The following is a 13,376-nucleotide window of genomic DNA, read 5'->3' as shown; positions in this document are numbered from 1 at the left end:
GAGTAATTAAAGCTATCTGATGAGGGAATTTAGAAGTTGAAAGGGATGATTGTAATTGATCCTGATTCAATCCTATTACAGCTTTTTATAGTTTAAGCTCTAGAGAAAGCACATTCCTTGTCAAGACTTTATTTTACAGGTTCCTTTGTGTGCGCTGTGTTTTCCAGTCTCTATTTTTCCTTTTAATTTTTTTTTCCTGTAGTAAATAATGAGCTGCCGCCTGAAATCCGGCTTGCCAGTGGTCAGCTAATGGGTGATGACCTGTCCCTCCTTACTGCAGGAGAGCTGTCACCTTATATCAGTGACCCAGCGCTGAAGCTATTCCAGTGTGCTGTTTGCAACAAATTCACCTCTGACAGCCTGGAGGCCCTAAGCGTGCATGTGAGCAGTGAGCGCTCCCTCCCAGAAGAGGAATGGAGGGCTGTAATTGGAGATATCTACCAGTGCAAGCTCTGTAACTACAACTCTCAGCTCAAAGCCAACTTCCAGCTCCACTGCAAGACTGATAAACATATGCAGAAGTATCAACTGGTGGCTCACATTAAAGAAGGGGGCAAAAGCAATGAGTGGAGGCTGAAGTGCATTGCCATTGGCAACCCCGTTCACCTAAAATGTAACGCCTGTGACTACTACACCAACAGCGTGGATAAATTACGCTTGCACACCACCAATCACAGGCACGAGGCAGCCCTGAAGCTCTACAAGGTAAGCAGTGTCATCCGTTTCTCTTGGAGCTGAGTAGAGGAGGGAATTAACTGTTTTGGAGCTTGGACCACAAATCTGCAAGTTAAGGAAAAAAGAGAGGAAAAAAAAAAAAAAGTAGAAGGGCAAGAGCCACGGTTTCTGCTTCACGTTGCTAAATGCAGAGCCTGTTGAAGTAGATGGAATCAGAAAATATATTTAAAGGATTTGCCATATGTCCCTTTTACACGTATCTCCGTGGGATTGATCACTCTACTGGCTGCCCTGAAATAAAATCACTTTTCTGAGTGTTTCCATATATAAAATAATACTCTTAAACCTCTTTTATTGATTGATCAAAAACAACAACATAGCAACACTCTTAGCTAAGTATTAATGGTTTCAGGGAGCAGAGGACAAAAATAGCGCTGCCTTGTGAGTGCATCATCTTTTGTTTGGTGACAAACAAGGATGATCCAAACACTATGTGTGCTTTTTGGGTTTTTTTTTCCTGCAAGCTCCTGGTGGTATTGAGTAAAAACACACCCTCCCTTAGCATCAGTTGTCAGTCTCCTACTTAACTCTGTTGTTATTTTGCATGACCTTTCCCAGCTAGTAAAGTTTTTATCCCCCTCAGTGGGTGTGGCGCAGGTAAAAATGTTCATTGAATGGCAACTAGACTTTTAATGTTACAGGGGAAAAAAAAACTATACGGATGTAATGAACACGCGCAAGCGATGAACATCATTTGTTACATACCTTGTCTTGACTTTTTCTGAACCTAATTACTGGTTAATTTATTTTCTGCAGTTTGTTAACTGGATTGGCTTGATTGTCTTGGTTCATGTACAAATGTAACAGATTCATTTCTATGATGAATAACTTGGTAACTTATAAAAACTTCTTTTGTCCAGAGGATATTAAAATTCAGAAAATATTGCAAACCATTAGTCATCGTAACAAGCTCTAAATATGATTACAAAATCCATTTTGCAAGTGTTATCTATTGATTTATACTAGAAATCAGTGATTACTATCAGGAGTCAACCAGTGATTATAATACCTATGGCTCTTCTAATGCTCTTTCGAACTATAAACAGACCACAGAAAGAGCAGATTGTGGCTATCTCGAGCAGGGGCAAGAGTTATTTATTTGGGTTGGCCTGCCACTATTTGTTTGGGCTGTTTCTTGAAGTTCAAATGCTGGATTGATGTACTGAGCGTGAAAACCTAAAGTCGTGGTGTGAGAATTTGTAACGTTGTTCCTGTAATATTGGCTCTCTGTGGATCAATAATGAAAGCATTAGATTTGGGTTATACAGTTTGAGGGGAGTACAGGCCCTGACGTAAGATGGAAAGCTTCTAAGTTGATGGTATTGAAAATATAATATAATGGATTAATTGTATTATAATTCATAGCTTTTACAGCAACAGTTGACAGACAATTCAGTTGTCAACTTTTCTTCTGCTGATACCTGAACTATTAAAACTTTTAGAATACCTAGGAGAAAAAAAATAAACATTAAGTTTGTATAAATAATAGATCTTGACCCTGGGAGCTATGTAGAATATTCATGAACTGTGTTTGTATTCACACAGCTCCTCTAACACTTTAAATTAACATGTTGTGAATAGAAGATATAAATGTACAAATTTTTCTGTTTTATTAATCTCATGTGGGAAGCTGAAGAAAGGTAGAGCGTTCCTGTTTATCTTCTCGGGAAAGGTTATTTAATCTAATTGTTTGACGATTATTTACACATGTGTATGTGTGTATTAAGTTTATCCATTCATTCCATGAGTATGGATTGACTACCCTCACTGTCTGTAGAGCAGTTTGCTAGGTGTCAGGGTTACCCTTGAAGTTCCTTTTCAGAGAGAGTTGGATATTGTCTTTGAAAGTGTAACAACCAGATGAGATAGAACTTGCTTATAAAGAGGGCCTTAAAGCAGAGAGAGCTTTAGATCCCAGAACCAAAGGCTATATGTACTCTTACCTTAAAAATATATATATGTTTATATATATTTGACATATAATATATATATATTTAATATATATTTCATATATAAATTGACTTTCCCCCATCTTTTTTATTTGCTTATCTCTTAAATACCCAAGTGTCCTTGTGGTGTGGTGTCTAAAAATGGTCAACAAACAAATAAAAACACACTTTGAACAAACTTACCTTGAATTAAAGGAAGATGGAAGAGAGAAATGTTGGAGCCATTGAAACTTGGTATTGGGCAATTGAACTATATTATTTTGCATTAGCCTTCAAGGAGCATTCATTCTTTCTAGAAGTCACTAGAAAAGTTCCTCCAGAGTAGCAATGTGTTGAGGATGCTGTTTCTAAACTGATTTACAGAAACTGTGTGAGTCAGATCCAGAGGATTTTCAAGTGCAGCAATGAGGATATTAGTAAGCTTGGTCGGTTTGTGTCGGCAAAATAAAATTGCTCCATAAGTAACATTAATTGCTTTTAAATGAGACCCTAACAAATTGGCCTAGGCCTGGAAAAAAATGATGGTTTGTAATATGGTGAAAATATTAAAATTAGACTTAAAATGGTGTCTGAGCTAATGACTAGATAATAACCGCCTATATAAAATTCATTTTCATTAGGAGTTTAATTTACATCATTTTGCATCGTGAATTATTCAGACTTCAAGGGAAAGTGACAAGTAGCAGTTAAAAGACAAATACAGAGCTGGGAGAAAACAGCTCTTTTCCTCATTGACAGCATATTGATTCATAACACTCCAAATGTGGGGATGTGTCGGGGCAATTTGAATAGGCCACTTACCTCTTGCATGGTCAGCCTGAAGCAGCATTACCTCAAAGATGTGTGTGTCCTTATTCCAGTTTAAGGAGGTTAAAGGTTAAAGGTTAAGGGGTAGCTTAAAAGCATCATCTGCCTAGCTGCTTAACTTTAACCTGATCAATTTAATGAAAATCTGTTTTACAGATGTCGTTTTAATGTATTTGGCAGGATTTAGGCAGCTTTAACATTAGACGTATGCTAGTAAAAATTATTTCTTTATTTGACCAGAACAACACCTTTTCCTTTCATGTTTAAGGTAGAAGGCTTGTGGGTTACGGTATTTTGGCAAAGAACCCAGAGGCAGAATGTGTTGATGATTTTTCCATATGGACTCAAAAAAAGAATACCTTTATGTCTATTGCTAACGATGACTGCAAAAACAAACAAAGCTGCGTTCATTTTTTGGCAGTATTCTTTACCTTAGGATTTTTTTTTTCTTAAAGGAATTTTGTTATTGTTAAGAAAAGCTTAGTCCTTTCTTCAGGCAAACTTCTCTGAGGCAGTAAGCACTGTTAAATTTTGATATTTTTTTCCTCCGGACATTTTAACGAAGCAAAATTGGGCTAGGAAATTCAAACGATAAAATGAAACTGCAGATTGACCTTAATCTTCTCTTTTAATGTCTGAAAGTATGTTTAAAGTGAGGTTAATAAGTACTGAATGCATAGATGGCTACAATCAGCGTTGCAAGGTAAAGTGTGTGTGTGTGTGTGTGTGTGTGTGTGTGTGTGTGTGCGCGTCTGTATATAATGCCAACACAGTGTTCTCAGCTAAGCACTTTATTCGATTTGATTATGTTTTCCCAATTTCAAGCCTTTGCATCCTTTACAAATGTCTGTCGATTGATATTCACATAATGAGTCCTCAGTAAATATTTGTAAGATGAATAATGGGCTAATGCATGGACGTATTAAAGAAACTCCTTTACTTCCAACCCTCATTAAAAAAAAATGCACTGCAATTTGGTCTACCCCTTAAATGATCCCAATCCTTTTCTAAAGTGTCCAGTAAAAAAATGTAATGAAAACCACTTAGCACTACACGTTCTAACTGAGAAAGAACAAATAAGACTTTGGTAATATTTCAGATTTACAGTTTACCTTATTCTTGCCATAGAATGACCGAGACTTTTCTGGCCAGCTGATTGGTCGACCACCATCCTGCGCAGGGCATGCAAATACGCTTGCCACACCTGCGCTTTAGCTGCTTTGATAATATTATATTGTATTTTTAAGTGAGGTGTTCATGGCTTCGCTGGTTCAAAGTCAAAAGCTTAATTATACTAGTTTTTTTTTTTTTTCTTCCTGCATCTGCCAGTTGTGAAGGAGAATCATCTGTCTGAATTCCATAATGCTGTTTTCATATTTGGATTTCAAATTGGCTGAGGGCAGTGAATGAATCTCTTGTGTCCATGGTGAGCAAAGGATGACACGTGGGACTTAGTCCTAGGTAACTTTTAGTGTAACATTCCCCCAAGGAACATTTTTGGAGTTTTCTCATTATCCATGTTATGGATGAAAGAATCCGGGTTAAGAACTGAAATCAAGGTGCTGGGGAGGGTCACAGAAGAGAATGCAAAAACCATGCTGGGCAAAGTACATGGCAAGGAAATAAAAAAATGGAATAATTAGCTTCACCTGCCTTTTCTGCTTTTTCTTTTTTTTAACTGGTAGGAAATAATAACCCAATCAGTTTGGAATTAACAAAGAATTACAAGCAATTTCATTTCAATAGGCCTGAGCCCAACTTTGCAATTTAAAATCAAATATACCCATTTCAGTTATTGAACTGTCATTGTCCCAGTGCGATGGTAAAAGAGGTTAGGCGATTGCGTGGTACCCATATGCATAAAAGTCATTGTGCAAAAGGAAATTGGAATATGTGTGTGTATCTAAAAAACCAAAACAGGTTTTTCTTAATCTTATTCTAGTCATTTGTTTAGATGAAGAAAGCTGTTTTCAGAGATAAACAAAAGTTTTTCTTTTCTGTTGCTAAACCTTAACGTGAATATGGAAAATTTTGCACTTTCTGTGTTAGTTTCAGATTTCTGTTCCTTTCAAGGTTGAAATGCAGTGTGAAATTTAATTTCAGTTGCAGGATTTCTTTTTTAAAAAAGTAAGCACAACTCAAATTATTCTGTTGTATTCTCATATAAAAAGACAAGGCAGAGGCTGAAAAAACAAGTTTCTATAGTAGAAAAATACATGCTTGCCTAATACTTATAACTAATAAATATACAGATCAAATAGAGGTCAGCTGGTTAGCTAATAGCAACTAATAAATCACTAGTGTTTTCAGATCACAATGTAATTGGCCAGCCCTACTACTATGTCTACTTCTGTTTTTAAGCTTGACATTTACTGAAGCACAGCCATGTGTTGGAACATGGTTACTCCAGCACAAATATGGGCATTCTCACTGCATTCACATGGCGAGAAATATATACCACATTATGAGCTGAGAACCCTCTTTGTATTCCACCAGGAAGAAATGACCAAAAATGTCTGTCTATCCAGATACATAATAGATAGATAGATACACATATATATAGATATATATTGATACATACCAATCCCTAGAAGGATTACTTTAGACCAGGCATTAACGACTTATTACATCCATGTGTGGATAGATAAAATGATTTTTAATGTGTGAAATTGTTAACAAACCCAGACGAAATTTAAAGAAAGCAAAGCGTGTCATTGGAATCCTCCTACTTTATTTCTGACAAGTCTTTCCTTAACTAGTGCTACCATCTCCCCACACATCAGGCACACGCCGTTATTCTCTTCTCTCTTTGGCTGAAATCCTTACTGTTTTCTCATCTAGAACTTCTCTTCATGGAAATACTCCGTGTTGCAAGATTACCCATCTAATTCCCCAAAGAAAATGAGCATTCCTTTCATTAAGGGGGAAAGAAGCCTTTTTTCATAAAAGCAGAGTAGTGCATCCAAAGGTGTAAATGACTTTCAGGTCTTTCCCAAGGTGCATTTGCTTTTAAAGGAACCGCTTGACCTGGATGAATTTCTAATGTGTGAGGGGAGACGGTGGTTACATCAGGGATGGAGTTGTGATAGGGCGGTGCCCCACCCTAAGAGCTTCCTGCATTTCCCTTCTTCCGGATACACACACACACACACACACACACACACACACACCCCACACACATCACACCCAACCCTCCACTTCAGAGAAGCAGTGAAAACTCTGGCACTACCATTCACTTCACTCCAGGACCGTGTCAACTCAGACTTTGGGATTTATGTTACTGTTTTTGTATAACTTGTGCTCATTCTGTCTCATGTGAAGTGTAGGTATGGTTTAACCCAAATTAGTAAATCCCTATGTGTCCCCCAACCTCAGGTCATTTAGGGAATGCAGACAAAGGTGTTATATCTCATAATGAACGTGCTCTCCCTGTCTGTTTCTTTGGCTTCCATGTAATCATCCCTGTCAGTGGGGCTCATTTAAAATCGCTGAAATGTTCAGATGGGTCCTAGGATGCCACGTGGTAAGGTGGCCAGAGTCATATGTTAAGCAGGCCTCGCGCTGCCGAAAGGGTCTTGGCCCGGGATGGAGTGTGGTGGAGCTGGCATGTGCATAATGACCACGGTTCTGCTTCCAGAACATCTGGCCGGCCTGAGTTCTACTGGAAATGCTTTACCAAGTTTGCTTGGAGTCTGAGCCTCTGCTTAGGCTGAGTTCAATTAGACGTGGAGATTTGTTCATTATTCAGATAATTCAAGCCTTCAAAGGCACTTTTTTCCCCCAAATTATCAGTGTATTGCGGGAGAGCTTATGATGATATGATTATTCAAAAGAAGAACAACGGTGGAGGCACAGCCCCCTAGAACCCGTTAGGAAACGTCTTCACAGATTCTGTAACCTAGGAGGAGTATGGTGATTAGTGTTCTGTTTGCAGAATGCCCAAATGACATCCCAAGTTCTACTTCTAATAAATACAGAAACGTTCATTAAGCACTTCCTCTGGGCCAGGTTTTTAAATGTCTCTGTTTACAGGAGGGTGTGTCCCATTAATGAGGAAGGATACAAACCATCTTCTCTAAGGTGATGCTTCCTAACTCACTCTGTTCTTCCAGTGTGGCAGGGACATTAATCAAATTAAGGGGTGAATCCATATACTAGCCCTTGAAAGCTTCCATGCTTTTTTTCAACAATGGTTGGTCAAAAGGCTGAGTGTGACTGCTTTCTTGGGTCATCAGTACATGTAGAACAATGTCACTTGTATGTCTTGGCTGACTCATTGCTGTCTTGCGGTGTACGACTTTGTTAGTCAGTTTCAGACAAAGGTTATGGTGGGAATTACAGAGCAGGATAGAGCTTTTCTATTTCCTGGAACGTTTATGTTGTTCTTTAAACATGAGGATGGTGCCACTGATGCATTGCCTAGAAAATGAAGAAGAGAACCACCTACTAAAGAATGCAAAATGTGTCAGATTATAACTTCAGTCAATTCCCTTCTAGAACCAGGATGCTACTTTAGTTTGAGTCTTGGGGGATCTTTCTAACTCCAGTCTGCAGTACTGTCGAGAATTCTGCTTAAAGGTAACTTATTGTAATGACAGTTCTGTATTATCACAAATAACACTTACATGTGGCAACATTTCATTTCACTCGGTTTTATAATATTTTATTAACACTCTAGGTTTCCTAAAGGAAAAGTACTTTTGCAGCTTTGAATATAATACTTACATATATTAAATATGTATATGTAAATATAAATGTGTATTGAGACCATACTCTCAATACTTTATTGATACAGATTTTCCTAAATACTTTTCTTTCATTGGAAATATTAGGAAGCATAGAATATACACTTCTCTCTCCTTGTTGCTTAAGGGATAAATGTTAGGGTTATATTTTCCGATTACTCAATTTTTAGGGAGTAGTGTGGAGGACGGTTAGGGGTGAAGAATTCTTTGTCCCTGGATATCTGCTGATAAAAATTAGTGGAATGCAGTGCTGAGGATGTAAAGAAATGAGCTATTGATAAGTCCAACTGTATTGCTTAATTCGAGTTTGGGAGGAAAGCTTTAAAAGTTTTACATACTGATTTTCAGTCCATGATTATGTGTCTTGTATCGAGAAGAGCCTTATTTACAGATAGAGTTGGTAATTGACTGTCTATGTATGATTTACAAGCCATTGGAAAGAATCTCACCAAAAATATCCCTTCTTCTGATGCCAGTCTGTTGTCAGTGAAACCGTATTGATACTTGACTTATCCATTTATCACCTCTTAAAATGGCACAACTTTTGAACAACAATCGTAAGTTAAAGCATTTTATGTGCATTGTCTCATTTACTTTTCCCAACAGTTATATGTTGTTATTCCCATTTTGACATATGAGGAAACTGAGATTCAGAGCAAAACTCCTTGTTCAAGTCCTCACAGATAGTAAGAGCACATGCTGGGGTTCTCACTCTGGTCTCTTTTCAACCCAAGCCTTCGCCTACAGTATGAGGCTTTGCTAATGAAAACATTTTGTTATAATACTTGAGAACAGGAAGAACAGAGAGTGAGAAAGGAAGAGAAGGGCTGGGGGCCTCAGAGGCAAACAACCGTTTTGTCCAGGGTTAGTTATTTTGGAGCCCACCTTCATTCCTTCAAGTTACAGATTCCCTTAAAGACACTGCAGATGCAATGTAACATAAGAGCTGGCTGGTAGGGTTTGCACCCACGATTGCAGTCAACTGGCGTGATGAACTTACACCTCTTGCGGGCATCTCCAAGCCCGAAGGAGAGACTGCGGGTTCAAACTGTTACCTGACTCTTTCCTATCACAACAGAATTCTTTCCCTTTAAAGAAACTTTCCTTTTGCTGGCATTTTGGGGTGTTTGGTATATTAAATAGTAAAGGACTCATAGAATATTTATCACTTTGAGTGCCTGAGCTCTCAGTGCTTGCAAGTTAAGCACCTTTGGAAGCTGCCTTAATTCATTCAGGTCACCAGGGTACTTCAGCAGTAATGTACTAAATGGTACCCTGCTGACCTGAAAGATGGAATGTGCCTCCCTAAGCATTTAACTTCCTACACAGCAACAAGGAAAGCACAGTCTACTCTCTGCCCAGGACCTGAGTCTCCTCTTCCCTCTTCCTGACATCCTTATAACTACTGGAGGAAGTCCTATTCATTTGCTACGTAACTAGCATTTTTAAAAATAATCTTGTTTTGAATTATTATTATTTTTTTAACTTGTATTTTTTACTTCTTACTTTGATTCATTTTGTTCCAAGCTTCCAGGAATTTTCTTTCCACCATAGGTTTCTAATGCACTCCCTTCCTCTCTCCTCCTTGAAATTTTGCTAATGATTCCAAGGAACCGGCCCACATCTTTTTAGAACTATTGACATGGACTTCCCTTAGAGATGCTTGAGGAAAGCTTGCCTTCCTGAATCTGGCTACCGATCCTGCAAAAAATTCTCAGTCATTGACACCGCTGCAGTTGACTGTACTCATTAATGAAATATTCTTTTAATGGAAAGTAAGAATAGTCTTAGTTTTGAAGTGACCGAACTGTTAGCAGGAGAGAAGCTCCCAATACCAAAGCTGGTGTGTGTAAAGGATGCAACGACATTTGGATAATTATGATGGGCAGTATCTTTTAAAGACTTTAAATATTTCTAACTATTTATTTGGCAGGCCTGAAAATAATACTAGCATATGTCCTTAGGGCCTGAAGTCATTCATTGTTCAGTTGTGGGAAATCAGTAGCAAGTCTGATTGCCGTCACCTCTGGAAGAGTGTCAGTTTACAAAGTATCTCCTTTAAACTCAACATATACTCAGCACTTACCACTAAGTAACAGGGCAGGTGACACCAGACATGAGGGAAGGGGAGAATGATTCCCCAGTTTACACCAAATAAATAGTGTTGTTTTTTAAAATAAGATTAACATGCTAAAATGGGAAATATGTAAACAGCAGAATATACCTTTCAGAATTTATTTCATTTGGTGAATTGATATTACACAAACTTTGGAAGGGAGAAAACACTCTCTTACTTACTATGAGATACTATCACCGCTTTTTAAACAGAGGCGCCTCAATGTCTTTTGAGAAAGAATTTGACTAAAAGCAAGTTCTGGTTTAATTTATTTGTTTTGGTTTACTATAATTTTTAGTAGCAAATTAAGTAATTAAAAAAAAAACCATTTGGATGGAACCATCGTACCAAGTTTTTCCATCATGAGCATTTCCTGAGAACATACTCCCCAGGATCAAAACCAAATTCCTTAAAAATAGATCCAAAGAGAATTCATAACTAACTTTTTTTTCCCAGAGAAATAGAGTCTCTGGCTCTGTTAATTCCTTAAATATTAGAAAAACTAAGATGGGTTTTATGAAGAATTCTTTAGTTTTTAGAGTATTCATTCTTAACATGGCAATAGAATTACCATCTTTAAGTCAAAAATGCAAACATTTCCTATTGCTTAATTGTGTCGACATTTACTTAGATGTATGTTTCAAAATAGACTCTCAGGTATAATATTTACTTATAAATACTAGGTCATTTTATTTCTTGCTGTAGAACTGTGGCTACCCCTTTAAAAGTAATGGCTTCATAACTTATTGGAAAAGCATTGATACAGAAGTACATCGAAATTGATTTCTTTTAAAGTCTGTGAACACTTTTCTAAAAAGTGAACCATTTAATTCTTTATCAGTGGGTATAGAAGAATGTGGATATATTCAGTTCTCACGTGTTTGGTGATTATAAAGGCAAAATGCCAGTACTCCAGTGATGTTTTCAGTATGTATCCAAAGAGACCTACCTATACCTATTTTGCTCAAACCCTGAAACAAATTGCATGCTCGTGGATGCGTGTGTGTGTGTGTCTGTGTGTATGCGAGAGAGAGAAATGAGTGAGAATACAGCATACGAAGACTTATTTTAAAAAAAATTGTTGAAGAATATGAGTTAATCATTAATGCCTACTTATTTTGTTTTAAAGTAGAACTCAGAAATCTCTTCCTGCAAATTGTAAGTGTTCTCAGTCCCTAGAGGTGATAAACCTTTGATGATGTTGTGCAAGACTCGTCCACAAGCCCTGAAATCAGTTCTGTATGTACACATGACTAATCAAAGGTTCAGGGAACAGGTTATGATTTGGTAAAAGTGATAGGTGCTCCAGAAAGTAAATGGCCTCACCAACTGGGGGAGCACATTTAGCCTTTTTTCACCTTATAGAAGGCAGGTCCTAGTCCCACCATTGGAGCAGGTATCTTTTTACAAAGGCTTGAGCACTAAGTCTTTTGAAAAGTTATCTTTTAAAGCAAAGAGTTTCTCAAATTAATATCTATCTAATTAGTACTCTATTCTTTTCTTTGCCTTAAAGTCACACAGATACAAGACACTTAGACTCAAAAGTATCCTTGAAATTCAGGGAATTAGGTAATCAGAACAAATATCTTCTTAAATTGATCAACTGTCGATGTCCATAGGGGAAAATGATGAAATAAGACAGCAATCTCAATAATTAAGCATGAAATTATTGAGGAAAATGTGAGTAAAAGTCTCAAGAAATCAGTTCTAAAATAGAAAAGGGAGGAACTAAAAGAACTAAACTACAAAACCTACCATGTGGGCAGTGCAGTGAATGTTGAGGCCATTGTATTCTGGTTTCTTGCTGCTTTTTTTTTTTTAATCTGCAACAGCTTTGTTGAGATATAATTCATGTACCACGAAATTCACCCATTTAAAGCATCAAATTCAACGTTTTTTAGAATAGTCACAGAATTATGCAATCATCACCACAATTGATTTCAGAACATTTTCAACACTCCAAAAAGAAATCCTCTGCCATTTACCCCTCCCCACCTCAATAATCCCAACCTCCCCTGTCCCGGCCCTAGGCAGCCACTAATTGCCTTCTGTCTATATAGACTTGCTTATTCTCAACATTTCATATAAATGGAATCATACTATGTATGATCCTTTGTGACTGGCTTCTTTCACTGAGCATGTTTTCAAGATTCATCCATATTGCAGCGTGAATCAGTACTTCATACCTTTTTATTATGGAATTTCCATGGCATGGATAAACAACATTGATTTATCCTCTCATCAGTTGATGGGCATTTGAGTTGTTTCCACTTTTTGGCTCTTATGAATAATGGTGCTATGAACATTTGTGGATAGGTTTTTGTGTGGACATGTGTTTTCGTTCTCTTAGGTTTATACCTAGAAGTGGAATTCCCAAAAGAGCAATCACTGATATTAACTGGACTCAGTACTGCTGGTCACTTCTTATTTATACCTGATCCTTTTCCTTTAGAAAATATTACACATGTTTATCACTCTTCTGATGCTCTTTATGCATATTCTGCTCCATGGTCAACAAGTGAAATGAGAAAAATTTGAACATTTATTGAGCACTTACTAGGTGGCAGGTAATCTTCTAAGTTCTTGAAATATATTAACTCATTTCATTCTAACAGCAAACCTATTAAGTAGGCATTATTATTATACCCATTTTGAAGATGAAGAAACTAAGGCGATGAAAGCTTAATTTATCCAAGGTCACACAGCTGGTAGCAGTGCCAGCTGAGTCAGGCTTTATACTTGGATTGACTGGTTCCAGCACCCACCGTCTTAAAGAGGACACTTTGTCCCAGTGAAGATACATTGAGAAAGATGTCTGGAAAGGAAGGCCTTATCTGTGGCATGTAAGAGTATAACTGTAATAGCTGATCTTTGGGAAGGACATCCTCTGAGAGGGAAAGAAAAGAAGTAATGAGGAGATGGATAGAGATTTAGAGACTTTGGGAGGGGGTAGTGAGGACTGGCAAATTAGAAAAATCACTGATAACATTACATAGTTTTTAGTTCTTTTTTAGGTCAGAATGT

At 37.5% G+C, this 13,376-nt stretch overlaps 1 protein-coding gene across 4 annotated transcripts in view; it reads left to right on the top strand.

The window, feature by feature from the left end:
- The window catches only part of ZFHX4 (zinc finger homeobox 4), a 177,487-nt gene that overhangs the window by 26,014 nt on the left and 138,097 nt on the right, over positions 1-13,376 (top strand). For 3 of the 4 annotated variants that reach the window (XM_036830528.1, XM_036830526.1, XM_036830527.1), the window contains one exon: positions 203-705. In XM_036830528.1, the coding sequence (XP_036686423.1) occupies positions 203-705 (503 nt within the window). The remainder of the gene's footprint in view (positions 1-202; positions 706-13,376) is intronic. The other variant, XM_036830529.1, reaches the window with a different exon arrangement.

The sequence above is a fragment of the Balaenoptera musculus genome, chromosome 17 (genome assembly GCF_009873245.2).
Source record: "Balaenoptera musculus isolate JJ_BM4_2016_0621 chromosome 17, mBalMus1.pri.v3, whole genome shotgun sequence".
NCBI lineage: Eukaryota > Metazoa > Chordata > Mammalia > Artiodactyla > Balaenopteridae > Balaenoptera > Balaenoptera musculus.
Note: the sequence above shows the minus strand (reverse complement) of the source record. Positions and strands in the feature narration are given on the sequence as shown.